This window comes from Notothenia rossii (genome assembly GCF_949606895.1).
Source record: "Notothenia rossii genome assembly, chromosome: 4".
NCBI classification, from domain to species: Eukaryota; Metazoa; Chordata; class Actinopteri; order Perciformes; family Nototheniidae; genus Notothenia; species Notothenia rossii.
The window spans coordinates 83699242-83718687 of NC_136902.1; the positions used below are offsets into that span (position 1 = coordinate 83699242).

General features: G+C 41.3%; 1 protein-coding gene and 1 long non-coding RNA gene across 2 annotated transcripts; one reads left to right on the plus strand and one right to left on the minus strand.

Moving 5' to 3' along the window:
• Positions 1 to 873: 873 nt before the first annotated feature.
• LOC307035892 lies at positions 874 to 6177 on the minus strand. Its single transcript, XR_013807232.1, has 3 exons — positions 5982 to 6177; positions 5628 to 5717; positions 874 to 1403 (listed from the first exon to the last, which is right to left on the minus strand). It is a non-coding gene; the product is annotated as an uncharacterized lncRNA (long non-coding RNA).
• A 5989-nt stretch (positions 6178 to 12166) lies between these two features.
• On the plus strand, positions 12167 to 19170 carry tp53i13 (tumor protein p53 inducible protein 13). Its single transcript, XM_079675741.1, has 9 exons — positions 12167 to 12629; positions 13059 to 13136; positions 13320 to 13355; positions 13694 to 13752; positions 13977 to 14055; positions 14449 to 14577; positions 15256 to 15462; positions 15594 to 16647; positions 17973 to 19170. Exons 1-9 carry the CDS (start codon positions 12513 to 12515, stop codon positions 18077 to 18079), a joined length of 1866 nt encoding a protein of 621 aa, XP_079531867.1. The 5' UTR covers positions 12167 to 12512; the 3' UTR covers positions 18080 to 19170.
• The last annotated feature ends 276 nt before the right edge of the window (positions 19171 to 19446 follow it).

Consider the following 19446-nt stretch of genomic DNA (forward strand, 5'->3'; position numbering starts at 1 on the left):
TGTATGTATTGTAAACATCGCTGCTACAACCCGCTGCTGCAGATACACGCTTTACAACATCAGGAGGATACGTCCCCAGCTGACCCAGACATCAGCGCAGATTCTGGTCCAGGCTCTCGTCATCTCACGCCTAGACTACTGCAACTCCCTCCTGGCTGGTCTACCTGCATGTGCCATCCGACCTCTGCAGCTCATCCAGAATGCAGCGGCTCGTCTGGTCTTCAACCTTCCCAAATTCTCCCACACCACACCGCTCCTCCGCTCCCTTCACTGGCTTCCAGTAACTGCTAGAATCCACTTCAAGACACTGGTACTTGCGTACCATGCTGCGAATGGATCTGGCCCTTCCTACATCCAGGACATGGTTAAACCGTACACCCCAGCACGTGCACTCCGCTCTGCATCAGCCAAACAGCTCGCTGCACCCGCACTGCGAGGGGGACCCAAGTTCCCGTCAGCAAAAACACGTGGGTTTGCTATCCTGGCTCCAAAATGGTGGAATGAGCTCCCCATTGAAATCAGGACAGCAGAAAGCTTACACATCTTCCGACGCAAACTGAAAACTCATCTCTTTAGACTCCACTTCGAGCGATAAAATTACTAACAAAGCACTTATATACTAATAAAGGGCTGGCTTTCTAAATGCCAGTTGAGTAGCACTTGAAATGTTTGGCTCTATGAAACCTGATGTACTTATATGATTCTGTTTTCTTAAAGGTTGTATCTTCCTGGTCGAATGCACTTATTGTAAGTCGCTTTGGATAAAAGCGTCAGCTAAATGCAATGTAATGTAATGTAATGTATTTGAATACAATTAATTGTACCATTTTGATTTGGGGATTGTATTTATACATTGTTTTACCAGAATTGTATGGAAGGGAAAACATGAAACAATACATTTAAATATTCCAATGTTTTTATTGACAAAAATAACCTTGTCAACCAGAAGACAGGAATTAGAACCCACAACATTTAACAATGTGTGTGTGAAAAATCAAACACCTGACAGCGAAAGGTCAGCGAACAGTGCTGAACATTATGATGTCACTGGTAGCAGCTGAACAGCAGTAACAAGTGTCAGTGCATTTCTTTACATTGTAAGCTGGTTCTTCAATGTTTGCAACCTTGGCTTTAGTTCTTCTTGGCCCAACGTGAGAAGAACATTTTGGATGAACTGGAATGTGAGCATCATAGTCTTGGGGTAGTTGGTAGTATGTAAGACCAAACAGAATGAACATCGCTTTTGGCAGGTCTTGGATGTTGTCGATCACAACTTGTCCCTCAAGGACGATCTTCAGCGAGGCTGGACTGCGATGCAGGGAAGATGAGGGACCAGCACCTTCATGCTCAACCAGGAGCATCCCAATGTCAATGTCACGGAACGATTCCTCATCATCAGTGTCCTGAAACGACAGCAACATAAGAGCACAATAAGGACATGTTTCATTAAATAACCATGAATAATGCAATATAGTCATAAGAGAGTCAGACAGATGAGGGAAGGTGTGAGTTGGTTCTGCTGGAATAGAGCACAAACAGATCACTCAAAGAGGTTGGAAAGAGCTGTTGCTATTAGTGCTGACCGAGAAAATCATATTTTCGTTGTCATCGCAATATGAACATGCGTGATAAAAAAAATAGCACAATAGCAATAAACAATTAATAACAAAATGATTTAATTTAGGGATGGTATATAAACCCAATATTAAACGTAACCCACATTTGGTATACCAGCTAAGAAAAAAAAGCTGTCTGTATGAACTGTTTAGCTCAGTTTGCCACGTATCTTAAAACGTTGCGTATTCTTGTTAATTCACTTGCTGACTGAGATTTCTGTGTTCTTCATTCTTTCAAAACTTGCCTCAGTATAATGCTGTCAGGAATATTCAGATTCTTTATTGACATTTTAGATTTTTTTCCAGTGAGATATTAAGGTATATAATGATGACTGATGCTGGTGTAACCGTTATACTGTTGCTGCTCTAGAATCACTGCAGGTACAGCTGCTAGAGGAGGGGCTGCTTTGTCTCAGTCATAAGCACACTTTATGAGATCTGCCACATTTAAAACAAGTGGCAAACTGTTACGGCTGCTGTTTCTGTCTGCTCGTTAATCTGTCTGGGATTGTTTGCAGCTCTGTGCATGTGTGTGATATGTAAATGAGCTGTGTGGTTGCCCCGACGTCATTGGCTGTCATCTCCTGGTCCCGCCCTCGCTGCATCCGAAGAGGTGATTGGATGAGACGTCATCCAATCGAAGTGTACAGCCGGCGCACACCTGCTGGGGAGGAGTACAAAGGCTGGGGACAACTGACACTCTGGAGGCCCTGTTGAGTGGACAGACGCCTCTCGCAATTTGCTCTTCATGCTGTGGTTAATCTTGTGTGTCTATCGCTGTGTGATATTGTGTGTTAGTAGAGTTTAGAGTAAGTTAGTTAGTGTTTAGAGTATAATTAGGATTTGTGACTGTTGCCTTTAGTTTAGCTGTGTTTTGTGTAGACTCCCTCGGTTAGTTGTACCACTCTTGAAGTGAGGTTTCTATCTTTATTTAGTGTGATAGTGCTATTTCCCGTATGCGTTTAGACTCCTTTTTTAGAGTCCTCCTTTAGTTGTTTATTTGTCAACCTCTGCCCTTTTGGCTCTTTGTTTCAGGCTGCTTTCCTGCCATTTTGTTCACCTGTTGTGCATTAAAACAGCTTATAACTTTTACCAATCCCATTCTGGTTGTGTTGCTTCCCTTTGATTCCACTAGCTAAGAAGGGAACGTAACACATGGGGGCTCGTCCGGGATAAATAACTACTTTCCTGGGGTTATAAGTGGTTTGTATAGCTAAAAACAATTTGGTAAGGTTTGTGTGCAGTTTTAGCTGAGTATGGCAACTTTTGATTTGGAGTCGTTTTTGGTCTGTCCTTCTCATGAGCAGTTAGTTCAGTGTCGTAGAAACGACTTATATGAGATAGCGCAACATTTCGGTCTCCCAGTGGCAAAACAATTGTTAAAAAAAGAGTTAAAGGCTCTGGTGGTGGATGAGTTGGTGGAAAGGGGTTTTATGGTGCTGCCTGCACAAGCTGAGCTCACTGTGCCAAATGTCCGTGCTAAAGGAGAGGGTAGTGACAGCGAGGGGAGCGAGCAGTGTAAAGCGCCGCCTCGCTATAGTCCACCGTCTCCTGGTAGTCTAGATTCCCGGGAAGGGAGTAGGCTCAAAGTCCGTCTCGCACGGCTTCAGTTAGAGGCAAAAGACAAGGAGCAAGACAGGCAATATCAGTTTAAGTTGGAGGTAAAGAAAATCGAGGCAGATAAGGAAGTCCAGATCCGGATACGTCAGCTGGAGCTAGACTCCCAACTGCGCGCATCCGGTGCTTTTGACTCTGCCGGAAGAAACTTGCCATCTCCACCTCCTCCACCTGCCTTTGACGTGAGTAACAATATTTCGTTCGTGACAACATTCCGTGAGACTGAGGTGGATGCCTATTTTAACGCATTCGAGCGCATTACTACAGCGCTGCAGTGGCCGGCTGAAGTTTGGGCGCTGATGGTAACGTGCAAATTATTTGGAAAAGCTCAGGGAGCAGTTGCGGCTCTTACGTTGGAGGACAGTCTAGATTACGCCTTGGTGAAGGTTGCCATCCTCAGAGTATACGAACTCGTTCTTGAAGCTTACAGACAAAAGTTTAGAGACCTTAGGAAGGATCCTAACCAAACTCATGTGGAGTTTGCCAGAGTAAAAGGGATGTGGGTTGATAAGTGGATTACCTCATGTAATGCTGCGGATTATTCTTCTCTGAGAGACTTGATCATGTTGGAGGAGTTTAAGAAGTGTTTGCCTGATCACATTGCTGAGTAGGTGAACAAACAAAGGGTAAACTCTCTCTCTGCTGCCGCTGTGTTAGCTGATGAGTATGTGCTGACGCATACAACTGATTTTTCCCCTGTCTCTACGGAGTGATCCCGCCGTGTGTCAGCCGCACCATTTACTCAGCCAGCAAATGTGTATAACGTGAGCAGAGAAGAGTGTTTTTACTGTCATAAACCTGGACATGTCATTGCTAACTGTGCAGCTCTGAAACGTAAGGAACAGCGGCAGAAAATATCCCCGCCTAAAGGCATTGGCCTGGCTACACTCGCACGCGCACAGGCAAGTAAACGTGACCCTGATGTTTCATTATCTGATCCTGTGATTGTGCCTGTGCCTTCAGATGAAGCTGTGTCCGAGGAGAAGCCAGAAATTGTGGCTCCCCCTCCTCCTCGTGAGGATGTCGCGAGACCGGCGCAACACGCCGGCTCAGACAAGCCTCTAGACTTCTCGACACTCCCGGTAACCCGAGAGCGTCAGCTCGTGTATCGGATCTTAGTGTTAGTGTTGGCTCTACAACATGTTAAGATTGATGTTGGACCCAGCCTTTGGCCAATTGTGATGTGTACCTGTTACAATCCAGTCATATTCTGCCCGAGCGTGTCCAAGCACAACCAGCGTCTCCTGCAATGGGCTCTGATTGTGCGGGACTACAACAGTAGACACCCGTCATTAAAGGGCTCAGAGAATGTGTTGGCCGATGCTTGTCCAGGTTGGGTTTGTGATGTTAGTGTGTTAGGTTGAGGTTGTGATGTTAGAGTGTGTGTGTTATTAGTTAGGTTTGTTTAGTGATGTTAGAATGTGTGTTCTTAGGAGTTCGTTAGTGTGTTTAGTTCACAAAGCCTGTGGGTTTGTGTTTTAAGGGGGGGAGTGTTACGGCTGCTGTTTCTGTCTGCTCGTTAATCTGTCTGGGATTGTTTGCAGCTCTGTGCAAGTGTGTGATATGTAAATGAGCTGTGTGGTTGCCCCGACGTCATTGGCTGTCATCTCCTGGTCCCGCCCTCGCTGCATCCGAAGAGGTGATTGGATGAGACGTCATCCAATCGAAGTGCACAGCCGGCGCACACCTGCTGGGGAGGAGTACAAAGGCTGGGGACAACTGACACTCTGGAGGCCCTGTTGAGTGGACAGACGCCGCTCGCATTTTGCTCTTCATGCTGTGGTTAATCTTGTGTGTCTATCGCCGTGTGATATTGTGTGTTACTAGAGTTTAGAGTAAGTTAGTTAGTGTTTAGAGTATAATTAGGATTTGTGACTGTTGCCTTTAGTTTAGCTGTGTTTTGTGTAGACTCCCTCGGTTAGTTGTACCACTCTTGAAGTGAGGTTTCGTTCTTTATTTAGTGTGATAGTGTTATTTCCCGTATGCGTTTAGAGTCCTCCTTTAGTTGGTTATTTGTCAACCTGTGCCCTTTTGGCTCTTTTGTTTGTTTCAGGCTGCTTGCCTGCCATTTTGTTCACCTGTTGTGCATTAAAACAGCTTATAAGTTTTACCAATCCCATTCTGGTTTTGTTGCTTCCCTTTGATTCCCCTAGCTCAGAAGGGAACGTAACACAAACTAACCTACACAGTTAAGACTATATAAGCGGCTTTAGTTTTGTCTTGTTTGTAACAATTTCACCAATATTTATCGGCCAGAACTAATCGTACAAGTGATAAGTGGAACAATCTTAATCTGTAATTGTATAAAACTATGCTCACAGGGTTTACCAGGGACAGGAACTAACAAATAATGGTGATTTTAAATACTCTGTGAGAAGGTAAGAGGTTGCTTACAAAGCCTGCTTTGTAGAAGTCTGTGGGGTTGTCGCCAAGGATAATTGGAAGCCCTCTGAGCACCAGGGTCCGGATGTCAGTTGGCTCTGTCTGTTGGGGAGTAAAATGACAAGTTACACAGCTAGAATGACAAGAAATTGTTGGTATATTTGACTCTTTACCACAGCTGTAGGACAGGAAAAATAACCCGTTTTTTCCAGCAGAACCTTTGTCCTTGTCATTAGTTTATTGTTTATTTTTATATATATATATGATGTATTTGTGACAATGTCAAACACAGAAAGCATACATAGACCCTCACATGTACAATGAAGGGAGTAAAAGAGACCATTCTACCAGGGTCAACAGTTTAACCTGTTAGCTTTGAAGACGAACTCTGTCCCGCCCATCACGCGGGTGGAGTGGAGCAACCCCGGCTGTATAGCGCCCCCGGGCGTAGATGCTGAAGGTGGGGTGTTGGCAGAGTAGTGGTAGTAGTGGCCCTCTCAGGTGTGGTTGTTTTCGTGGAAGATGAAGTGTGTGTGTATAGAGAACCGCAGTGACGCGTCCAAAAAACCGGAAGTAAGATAGCATTTTTAGCACTTCCGGTTCCTTCGTCAAAAAGCAATGCATTTTTTCCATAGGGTTTTGGAAAATAGCTCGAAATAAGGTCTGTGGTTGACACACATTTAAGAGATAAATCACGTTTTGTTCTACGACATTAAATACATCAGCAGTGACCCCACAGGTGATTTTTGAAGAGTTTACGTGTCTGAAAAACGACGGTTGTTACCGAGTGGCTGAATAGGACTACAGAAATGGTCGAGGCCGTTGTACGTCATTACGCCGAACACGTGAACACTCCCGCTAAATTTGTTTTCCCCTGTGTTCTGCTTGAAAGCAAGTACATGCCTATCTTTAGTATCTGTATATCTATATCTGACAATTAGAATCTGTATTTTTGAAATTGTCATTTTTAACACCGTAGTTTTACAAATTATAGAATAATTAATTACCAGTCTTTTCCAATTTTACTCGGCAGTTCGTTTCGTTAGCTAACGTTAGCTAAAGCTAGCTCTACTAGTTAGCTACGCAATGGTTTGCTGCTTTGCTCCGGGTTGCAGCCACAGGTCTTCGCATGAAACGTGCTTGTTCTATCGTTTCCCGGCCAATGTTTTCCAAAGGAGAGTCTGGATTCGTGCCATGAGGTAAGCTGACGTTACATTTTTATCCATGTCAGGGTGAAATGTAAATGATGGGTAGTGACTGTCGCCTTTTTAGAGATGGCGCTGCTGAAAAGACCGCAACATAAGTAAAGATAATGAATACATCCTATTAAAACCTGTGTTGCTTATATGATAAGTCTTATTAGTACAAGCAGCATAACGTTTCACCATGTAACTAAAGATTGTAGTCAGGGAAATCAGTTTGACATATTGAACTAATAACAAATCACCTCTGGCTGGCAGAGAACTCTCTGCTCCATAGCTTCTCTTGGACGTAAAATCACATGTACATTTTACATTTATATTCAGTTTAATATTCCATCCCTCACATACTTTTGTATATATAATAACTTATATTTTGTTTTTCTTGTTATGCTGCTGCAACACAAACATTTCCCAAATAGATACAGTAATATCTTATCTTAATTAATTAAGAAATATAACTATTATAATTAGTGTAGCAGCTGACACCTATTTTCAATATGGATTAATCTACTATTTATTTCTTTAGTTCAATTTGGATCTATAAAAATGTCAAAATAGTGAAAATGTTCACGAGACTTATCAAAGTGCAAGGTTATATCTTTAGATGTTTTGTTTTAGCCTATGTACTGTATGTCTTAATGCTCTAATATGTGACGGGGTGACTTCCATGAAACTAATATTTTATATCTTCCCAACAGACGAGCTGACAGGAAACCTAACACACAACCACAACACTGCAAAGGCGAGTAAATGTAAATTTAAAACGATTCACAATTTTTTTTATTTCTTCTTCTTTCTTGCATTGAGGTGAAGCTCACCTTGCACTTGGTGCCAGTAAGGATGTTCCTCACGCAGGCTGAATGTTTCTCCTTCCTTACTGACACAGAAGCCCTTGATTTGCAATGCTTCACTAATTGTCAGTTCCCTGGCTCCGTAGGGACACTTTACCTCCAGCACAGCGGAAGACCCTACCAGACCATCTGGAGATGCCCCCAACAATCCTGATGGGGAGAGCCACAAATCTGACTCATGGACCTGCATCTGGGTTGCAGTGGTGAATGCCCTGACGCCCTCACATTCATTCATAGTCCCCCACTGTACAGACAAAACACCATCAAGTGCCTGTTGTTGCCCTAGCACCCTGGCAATAAGGGAAGCAGTCACACGCTTTGACCTCAGGACAGCTCCAAAGTTGCTGGCAGTCAACCTTCCTTTCCTGAACAAATGCCAGTTTGGGTTGGTTCGCTGACCAGTGGTAGCCACCTGAATTGCCCTCTGTTGCTCTTCAGACAATGCCATGCTTGTCACAATTGCCTCAGGTCCCTGATGCCCAACAGATTTGATAATTTCAGGAACAGTAAGTGTTTCCAAGCTGCAGTGTTCCTCTTCTGGCTCGGGGGAGAGAAGCCAAGAAATTCCTGAGAACCTGCTCCCGAGTCTGTCCCTCAGCCAGTCACGATCTTCGGAGGTGGGCTCTCTTGTCAGCGGGTTGAATGAGTTATTGGTTGGAGGAAATAGCTCCTCCACTGAATGCATACGTTTAGCTGCCTTTGGCTTCTTCCACTGACAGGGGGTGCCAGTGCAGCTGAAATTGTGGATGGCAAAGATGGCTAATGCAGCTGCATGACTGCATTCTCCACATGGGCGTTCACATTTTGTGGAGAGAATTCCCTCTTCTCCTGTAAATACCTGTGGTGGTGGGATTGTTTTATTATTTAAAATATATTTACATTTGTAATGCCTTCCCAATTATCCCTTTAATTGTTTATAGCCTACTGTATGTTTATTTCATGGATATTTCTGTGTTTTCTGGTGTGTAATATTTGTAATCTTGGGGCCTCTTCTCTTTAACATCTACATGCTACCACTGGCTCAGATAATGAAGAACAACAAAATAAGTTACCATAGCTATGCGGATGACACACACATTTACGTAACCATTTCACCAGGAGACTATGCTCCAATTCAAACACTGAGTAATTGCATTGAACAAATCAATGACTGGATGTGTCAGAACTTTCTCCAATTTAAAAAAAGATAAAATTGAGGTAATGGTTTTTGGAGCCAAGGCAGAATGTATAAAAGTTAGCGCTGAGCTTCAGTCTGCAATGTTCAAAACAACAGATAAAGCCAGAAATCTAGGTGTAGTCATGGACTCTGACCTGAGTTTCAACAGTCACATTAAAACAGTTACTAAATCAGCTTACTATCACCTTAAGAACATATCTAGGATTAAAAGACTAACGTCACAGCAGGATTTGGAAAAACGTGTCCATGCTTTTATCTTCAGTAGACTGGACTACTGCAATGGTGTCTTCACAGGTCTCACTAAAAAATCTATTAGAAAGCTTCAGCTGATTCAGAAAGCCGCTGCTCGAGTCCTCACTAACACTAAGAAAGAGGATCACATCAGTCCTGTTCTGAAGTCTTTACACTGGCTTCCTGCGTGTCAAAGAATAGATTTCAAAATACTGCTGCTGGTTTATAAAGCACTGAATGGTTTAGGCCCAAAATACATTTCTAACCTCCTGCTAAATTATGAACCATCCAGATCTCTCAGGTCTTCAGGGACTGGTCAGCTTTCTGTCCCCAGAGTCAGAACTAAACATGGAGAAGCAGCGTACAGTTATTATGCTCCGAATATCTGGAACAAACTCCCAGAAACCTGCAGGTCCGCTGCAACTCTTACTACTTTTAAATCCAGGCTGAAGACTTTTCTTTTTGTCGCTGCTTTTAATTGAACTATGCATATCTTAGACTGCACTGTAACTTTTATCCATGTATTTTTTCTTTTAATGTTTATTTTATTAGCTTTTCTTTTTAATGACTGATTTTAAATGCCATTTTGTTAATGTCTTTCATTTTTTGTAAAGCACTTTGAATTGCCTTGTGTTGAAAAGTGCTATATAAATAAACTTGCCTTGCCTTGCCTAATAAAGATTTCATGTGACACATAAAATGGATTTCTTGATGGGAATTAATGTGAATAAATTAACTCTAGGTTAACGGTACTCTTGCTATCAGTACTCACCGACACTATAAACCTTGTCCCTTATGCTAGCCCTGAAAACACCGGTAAGCACACCTTCATCTAGGCTGCACTGTTACGTGTCCTGACTTGTAGTGGTTCTCTCCTATCTACACTCTTCTTGTCATCTTTGTAAAACGATATCAGACTGATAATTGACACAGCCATGACTTCTAGTTAAATTCAGTGTGGCTAAAATTAAAAGCTTTGTTAAAATATGCAAGTGCACGAAAGTCAAAGTCAGCTTTAGTGTCAAAAATTCTACATGTATTATACATCCAGAAATATCGAAATATCGTTTCCCACAGCGTGACATGTATACATAAAACAAAACAAAAAGGGCCTAGATAAACATGGTATACATTAAACAAAACAAAAAGGGCCTAGATAACCGGGGTATACACTTTAAAATGTTAATATATTTAAAGTGTTCAAAGTGCAGTTTCAGTGCAAGTCAGTTGAAACGATCTTAAATTGGCGTGACGTGGAAGTCGTGCGACCCTGCTGCTGTACTGGCTTGTAGTTCGTCTATAGCATAACGTTAGCATTTTGCTTCTGGCGACTAGATTTATGATTCAAAAATTATAAAATTAGGGTTGACATGTGGAGATTATCCGGCTGAACAAAACATGATCCCTCTCTTAAATTTGTGTCAACCACAGACCTTATTTCGAGCTATTTTCCAAAATCCTATGGAGAAATTGCATTGGTTTTTGACGAAGGAACCGGAAGAAGTTTGTCTGCTTGTTAAATGTGTGCGTTATCTCACTGCTAGTGGAGAAGAGCTTAAAAATATAAAATCTCAAACCTGTTAGAAATCCAATCCTTTACACTACTGTTACTGAGTTTTAGAGTAACAAAACCTTTAATAGTAACACCATTTTTGACCACTAATAAACATTTATATCTGGCTATTGAGGGCTCTGAAGTTAAGTTGACTTCCTGTGCCAAATACATCAATCAAAGTAAATCAAATATTATTTAATTAGCCCAATATCACAAATTGTACTATAGTCTCAGGCATAGGCGGATTTTGCAGGGGGGCAGGGGGCATTGCCCCCCCTAGTGGCTGAAATATGTTACAGCATTACTACGTCAAAAACTGTTCCAATATTAATATTTCGTATATCAATATTTTAATAAGGTAGTTCACTGGTTAATAATATTGTAGAGTGTTCAAGTAACCAAGGGATATAGTAGTTATCACATAAGTATAAGATGTGCACAGTTATGATAAGTTGTACAGTTATGTAATGCACTGTTGTTGGGGGGAGAGACCGCTCCTTCCATATACGTGTGTGTGTATGGCGGGCATGAGGCGTGCATGACAGGACGAGTTGTGTTCATATGTGGAAAACTCATACTCAGTGCGGTGAGCGCTGGCTTTATTGCTACTGTATCCGTAGCACCCCACGCAATAGTTGTCCGTAAAAAAGGTTTGCCACCCCAAGCGCAAATGTAAAACTCCGCCTATGGTCTCAGGGGAATCTACAGTTTATACAGAACATGAATACGCCGGAAATTCCCGGTGCTGTAAGCTTTTCAAATATGTAGTGAAGCGAGAAGAGTCACTGTGTTTCTCCCTTCATTGTGTACAAAAAGCTTCCAAATAAAAGGGGGACTGGTCAGTGGAAGTGGAAGAAAATATATATATTTTTTCCATATTCATTTATCTGTTCTTCTGTTTATGTATTCCTGTATTTGTTGCCACATTTATTTCGATTTTTTTCACATGTATTTATTCTTGGATTTTTTATTCCAGTATTTATGTATTTAGGTTTATGCATTGGTTTTTCAGGCAGGTGCTCGAGGATCAACACCCAAGGGAAGGACATATTTTGACTTCTGCCCTGCTGATCTGGATAAATGGTCCCCAACACTTTTTCTAACAAAGTGACGACCCATGTGATAATAATCTATTAGGGATGAAGGTTGATTCAATTCATATTATAATGCTGTATCACCTCCCAGATGTCATGTACATTCAAACCAAAGAGTTAACTCAAATCCTACTTCGATTGTGTGTTCCTTTCCAGTTGCCGTAGATAAACAGATGAGTAGGTAAGTTACCCAGAAAGAGTAGAAAGTACGAGCGATTCCGGAAATTGGACTCTATTTTCAAAATAATGACAATGATATGATCATTTTAATTATAAAGAAGACTGAAGAAAGGACAAACACTTCATCAAACACATTTAAAATATAGCATTTCAAATACACAACTGGCTCATTCGATGTAGTACAAGAGAAACAAATTAAATTAACATTGCTGATGAAGACTATTATTATGAAATGTATACGGAAACCAGTGTTTCAATAAGGTGATTAACTTGATAGGCTATATGCATCATACACAGTCGAATAAGTTATGGAACTACACCACTTTCTTAACTATCTTTCTCTCGCCTTAACAAAGCGAGCATATCTCATTAGTTTAACGTTATAATGCCAAATACTTATCATAACATAAAGAGGAAAACGTGACGGGGCTACCTTTTCAACCGACATTCGCGCGTCTCTCTGCTCTTCTGTTATGGGACTTTGCCAAAGAAAACGTGTGTTTTGTGATTATGAATGTTCAGTTCTTTGTCAGTCATTCTGTAATTAGAAAACCGAAGGGGAGCTATGACTGCTATCTACTGTAAATGTTCCTCTGGTCACACTTAAATGACCATGCCGAACCGAACAACGTCCCTGCCGCTCACAGCGACTCTGCTGGCGGCGCTGTGGCTGAGTTTGGGTCGGTGCGGTGTCTCCGGACCTCCAGGATGTGACAATGGAAAGGTAACTTACACTTCAATAAAGTAAGGTTTGGTGTGTGTCACTCAATGGGTTCAGGCCTACAAATGCTCTCAAATAATGTTGGTTGATCTGATCTGTATATTTTATTTAGATCATAGAACAGAACATCTTTTTTTATTTTGTTTTATGTTTATCTGTATTATTTATCTATCGGTATTGTCTGTCTGTCTGTCTGTCTGTCAATCTATGTGTTGACTTTTGATTGTGTGTTTGGTTTGTTACTGTAAGTGGTAAGCAGCTGTAAATTACCGCATCTTTTTAGTAAGAGGCAGGTAAAAAAATACTTCCTTCTCCCTGCTCCTTTCCACCATGGGCTACAAAAAAACGGCCGCCTTAAAGTCTTCATGTTTTGTTTTATAATAATATATGAGTGGAATAAAAACAAAAACACATTTTGTGTCTGTGTGACAGCTGTCTTTGGGAATGGACCTGCCTGGGGATGCTGTGTATTGGGATTGTCCAGGAACTATTTGGCCAGAGTCTACGCAGGTAAATGGATCCAACAGATATCATCATCATCTGTTGTAGGGTTTCTTCAGAGATGATGGGTTAAAAAATCATGGGAAAGTACCAGTATTAGTATTGTTCTGGTTAATCCTCTCTGTACTTAAACCTAGTTTGCACGCTCAGTTCCTGCATTAGTGGTTTAACCTGTGTCTCTCTTGTCTACAGAGACTTCCCAGTATTGACAGAGTGTATGATCCTGAGGTGAGTAAACACTTTAAAAAGCATATTATTTGAGTTTACCCTAACCTTTGAACCTCCAACACTAGATTTATAACTGTTTCCTAAAATCAAAGCACGACATGGATGTGTCACAACACTCAGTGACACATCCAGATTCAAAGTAATGTATTGCTACTAAAAACCAAAAAGTGTTTGGTGATTTATTGAAATGTGTTAGTTATGTGCGTCAGTTTGAGTTAACTAAAGTGTCAATAACAAATGGGGGCAAACTAACTCAGTGTTGGTCTTTGAAAAGGTGTTTATAGACACAGGAGATGGAGTGATACCATTGAATTTGACCTGGTTTCTTTTCACTGCAGCCAGCCATGGAGATCTGCATAGATAAACCTATTTCCTACAACCATACCTTTCCCAACAGGTAAAGACATACTGTATAATACAAATGCTCTGAAAGGTGTTGAGTTGACACATGCTCACATCATAACATTTTCAAAAACCAAAAACTTACAACAGTGTAGTTATTGCCCTTATCTACTCTCTGTTTCTGTTCTTTTTAATACTGCAATCAAGTTATAATGTTCATATATACAAGGGGTACTGACGATGTTAAAATGTGTGTTCGTATCTGTGTGTGTGATATAGTGGAGCGTACAGACCAGTAAGGGCAGAGAGCGGAGAGTACTTGTACTGTCCTCCTCAACGTTGGCTCAATAACTTGCACGTAAGGTTCAACATCAAACATGTCTCCACTCTCACAACAATTAAATCACTGTATCTGCTAAGCACTGTGAAATGACAAGACATACAGGAGACTAAATTTAACAATAGTAGTTAGTCCATTTCAAGGGAGTGCATTTTTGGATGTTACTATACATATAATGCCTTTTTTATTTTCTATAGGAAACTGGGTTGGAGGCATAAAGTTTTTATAGACAGCCAAATACAGTGTTAACAATTTCCCTTAGGAATATTTGTCAGATGAAAATCATTATTTATATAAAAGGAGAATATATAATATTGAGATTATTGTAAGCACTTCCTTTTAGTTATTGTCATAATAGTGTCATAACTTTTAGTGTGAATGTAGTCACTTTGTTTGTGTTTATTTTCCCAGCATGGAGCCACTGTTTTGCTCTATCACCCCTGTTCTCCTCTCCGGGAGCGTTTACTTCTGTCTGTCCTGGCCCGCTCCTGTCTGCCAGACTACATCATGACCTCACATCCACAGCTCAATAAACACAGGGTGAGACAATAACCCTTTATCTCTGCTCTGTTACCCAGCAAAGGCAGTAAGGGACAGTAAAACGTCAATATTTATTTACTTTTCAGGCTTTATATTTTCTTTTCACTTGTTTAAATATTTTGAATTTTGCACACTTGTCTTGTTACCCTTATAATCATGATTGTAAACTTTATTACTATAGTACCCCAAATCAGAGTGATAAGGCGATTCACTGAATACAACCCCATACCATTTTTAAAGTTGCAAAGATACATATCATAAAATGTTTTTTAACAGGACATAATATACAGAAAATATAATAAATTCAAAGATTTCCATTATGTGTCAAACATTGCAAGATACAACACATGTGTAAAAGAACAGCATAGATTAAAAAACAAATTAAACAAGAGCAAGTTTTTACAAGCTTTTTCAAAATGAAGCTTTGATTTGATGGATTTTTTTCCTCAGTGTTGGAGTTAAAATAGTAAAAGCATGTTCCCCCACTGCTCAACTAACACATGACAAGCACAACTGAAGATGTAACTCAATTTCATTCTTACACAAATAAACACAATTGTCACTGACTTAGCAAGACCAGGCCACAACCCCCCTGTTTGAGGAGCAGCAGTACATACAGCTAGCCTTTTTGTCCCTGTTGTCAAACATACATATATTGACAGTTTGCAATGTGTTCAGCCAATAGCCTTGGTGTCATGGGGTCACACTTTGGAGCTGTCCACAGCGGCCTCTTCAGACATCTGTGATTGGCTGGAGACCACAGCAACCACAAGAAATACGTTTGGTGGTGTGAGCCAGAGCAGGAAGTACAACCTGCTGTTAACCCGGTCAGCCGAGCAGCACCGACAGCAGCATGCAGGGGAACACTCTGCAAAAATGATGAAGGTTTGAATACTTGACTGGCAACTTTTTAATTGATTTTATTTCCATGGTGTTAATTATTTGTGATTTAACATGTGAAAAGAGTATTTTCAGTATGGTTGTAGTTCTAAGAAGCTGTTGTTATAAATCCCCAGGAGTCTCTGAAGCAATGCTGTGAGCAGACCATCTCTTCTCAGCTGAGGGGAGCGATGGAGACACAGCTAGAATCCAGCGTGAAGAAGGAGGGCTTAAAGCTAAGTAAAGAGGAAGGAAAAAGCAGGCAGATGAGAGCCATTAAAGAAAAACAGGGCGATGTTGAAGATGAAAACAAGAGAGGAAATGCAACACAATACAATACCAACAGAACCTCCATCAGCAGGACAGGAGACATCCACAACTACAACAACACTCTTGGACCTTCAACAGGAAACACTGAAGCTTCTTCTCAGTCTGAGATCCAAAATACAAACCATGGCCTCACACCCAGCCCTTTTGTGGGATCAAATATGTCTAAGACTAGACTTAGAAGTGATTCGTTAGGACTCATGGCTCCTGAGTCTCAGAAAAGCAGTCTGACTCTACAGACAGCAGCACAGCAGCCCAGTAACCGCAGAAACCCAAACCCCTCTGCTGGGTTCATTGTTCTCGCCAATGGTGTGAACAGTGGACAAGACAACACTGCCAGGCCCGAAGCCCAGGCTGTTAGCTCCAAAAATGAAGGTTCAGCCAAACACAGAGACAAAAACACTCTTAAACACAGCCTCAAACAGAAGAAGATGGGAAGAGATGGCACGATGAAGGATAACGAAGCAATAGATGTTAAAGAAAGAGAGTTGGAACATAAGCGCTCACACTCTCACCACAAGAGTGAAAAGATTGGCTTTGATTCGGTTTCAAAATCAGAGTCTCCGCCCCTGCAGCCCCAACACAATCAGAACCCACAGGCAGTCAGTTATCTGCCCAACGACTGTGACAGCTGCAAAGCAGGGGAACACTGTGAGTGCAGCGAGGGGTCGGGGGCTGCCGCTGTGAACCTTGGGTTGCCCCGGACCCCGAGGACGGACGAGGCGGTGTGGGCCGCAGCGGCTCTGGGCTTCCTGCTGATCCTCCTGACCCTGTCGGTGCTCCACACACGGCTGTACCGCCACTGGAGGACCACGCCCAGCCTCTATTGGCGCGACCCACAGCGGGACTACGACAGTGTGGCAGGTAGGAACACCACAATGACCAAAATACACAAAGACCTCCTCTTAAAAATCCCAGTTTAATCATGTATAAAATGTGCAACCCTAATTGTAGCGGCCAAAATCATATAGAAATGAAACAGATAATTAACTTAAAGTGGACCTATCATGCTATATTTGAATAATATAGTGTAGGACCATACCTATATAAGGCATATTTATACTTTTTATTTTTCGAAATACCAAACAGATCATGCATTTTAGCCAGTCCTCATTTCGCTCAATTTAACACTGTCTTTTCATGGGCTGATTCTGTGAGAACAGCACCATCTACAGGCCTGCCATATGTACTACAGCGTCTCCAGCGCTTTCGAACGGCAATGTCCGTGGCTGTCTCCTCCTGATTGGTGGAGTTGGCCCAATAGCCGTAGCGCCACTTCTGTGACGTCATAGAAGTGTTCAAATCTGGATCAGTCTGTATCAGATCCGTTGCAGCCCCTTTTTAAGAGATTTGGGTATGGAGGAAAATAGAGAGGGTTGTGTTTTCCGACACTTGGTGAGTTCCCTGGAACACCGGGGACATATATTCATGTAAAACAGACGTACAAAAGTGCATTTTGCATGATAGGTCCCCTTTAAATAACACAGCCGCTGAGGCACTAGTTAGCGGATCTTACGCAGGGCAATGATCATCCAAGTCCAGACAAGAATCGCCATTTGTGCATTTTATTCCAATAACAAAGTACAATGAACAGGTTTCCTATATCTCTTTTCCTTTGGCCTTTCCTATGGCTTTCCTTTGTGTGGCTTCAAAGATCCTGGTAAAAAAACGTGTGCCTCCTGGTGCTCTAATCCCACCACCACCTGTCTCCAATATATACAATTACACCAGGTGCTCTAATCACCAAGTGCACAAACATGCCTTCAAAATAAAAGCATAGAAACTACTTTAACTCACTTCGATAGCAACAATAACTAAGAATACATTTACTATCAACAATAATAGCAAGAAAATAAATGTTTAACTCTTAAATAATATAAAGCGATATAGAGCTCCAACATTAATGTTCCTCAGATCTTCCTCTACTTTCCTGTTTTCAAGCAAATCCCCTGTCTAATGACACAGACTGATAGAAATATAATGATACAGTACCTCCATGGCTTTATTGAGGTTTAATTCATTTTGTGTGTGTGTCTGTGTCTGTCTGTCTGTCTGTCTGTCTGTCTGTCTGTCTGTCTGTCTGTCTGTCTGTCTGTCTGTGTGTGTGTGTGTGTGTGTGTGTGTGTGTGTGTGTGTGTGTGTGTGTGTGTGTGTGTGTGTGTGTGTGTGTGTGTGTGTGTGTTGTCCAGATGTGATCCGCACGAGGATAAGGTTTGCCAACAGAAGGCGGAAAAGGGGCCGACGACAGGAGTGTGTTCTTCTGCCCAGCTCCTCCAGCTCAGACGAACATCCGTAGAAGAATGAAGGAAACACCACCAAGAGTGCACCCAAGTCACATACACACACAGCGGAGGAGGTCAACAGTGGACAATATTTGCATCAGTGTTTTTAACAATGAAATTGACTTTGCGAGACAAATTATACTAAATTAGGTGCGACTCAAACTATCTTTGATCAAATAAGTAGCTGGATAAGCTGGAAGCTGAAATGCCACATAGATCATAGAGAACCCTTTTATAGATGTATAGGTTACATACAGTAGTCAAAACTACAATACCCAAATCACAAGCATTAAAGGTGGGGTAGGTCATTCACTTCAGAAACACTTCTTGTTATATTCCATGGAATGCTGTTAACATCCCGATAGTAATGAATATATTAAATGCTTTGACAATAAATCAATAAATACATAAAAACATTTAATCTATGGAAGCCGTGGCGCTTCAAAAAGCACGACCAATCATCTGAGCCGGCCCGGCTAAAATAACTGGATGGCCTACCTGCCTGTCAGCCTTCCATCTGTGCACAAACGTATCTCGTGCCCTCATTGGTCATGTGCGCGTTCGTGTGTGTTGGAGGAGGGGCTCTGTAAGGAAGTCTGGAAGATTTTTTTTTGGCTGCATAGTTTCAAATTCTAGCGCACTCGAGCTGGTTTCTCCATTCTTACCTACCCTACCTTTTAAAGGACATTTACAAGAGGCTAATGAAAGCTCACACAACTCTATTCAGTCCTATGGTCCCAGATCAGTCATTTAACCTCTCAGGGAATCCCTACAGTATAAACATATACATTAAATAGTCCAAAGAGAACGTTTTATAAATGTCTCTGATTATATTCTTCTACACATCACACACTGCATACGCCTTATTTTATTCACTCCAGTGTATCACATTCAATATAAAGTCTCCAGGCCTGTTGTTGTCAATTTTTTTCTACCCAATGATTGTTTTTGTTGTGCTACATTTTGTCAATATGCTGTTTTTATAAATAGTTTTATAGTAATATGACATTTATTTTATTATTGGGATGTTTTACTATGTGAATATGTAAGTTGCTGTTCTAAGCAACACCGTACGCTGTATTTGTTATTAAACGGTACAATGATTTGAACAGCTGTATTTTTGACAGTTTTGGGCAAAATTTGAAGGATTTTCAAAGATATTTTATTCCTTTACATACTTTACATGGACTCCTGTTTAAAACAGCTGTACTGGACGTCAGGGTTTAAATGTTGGAATCGAACCAGTCTGATTTTTTAGGCTGATACCAATATCAATATTCAAGTTTTAAAAAGGTTAAATGAACATTTTTGATAACAATCTGTTAAATGTGTTGTTTTAAAAGACAAAAGTCATTGAATTGAAAAAGTAGAAAACTAAATA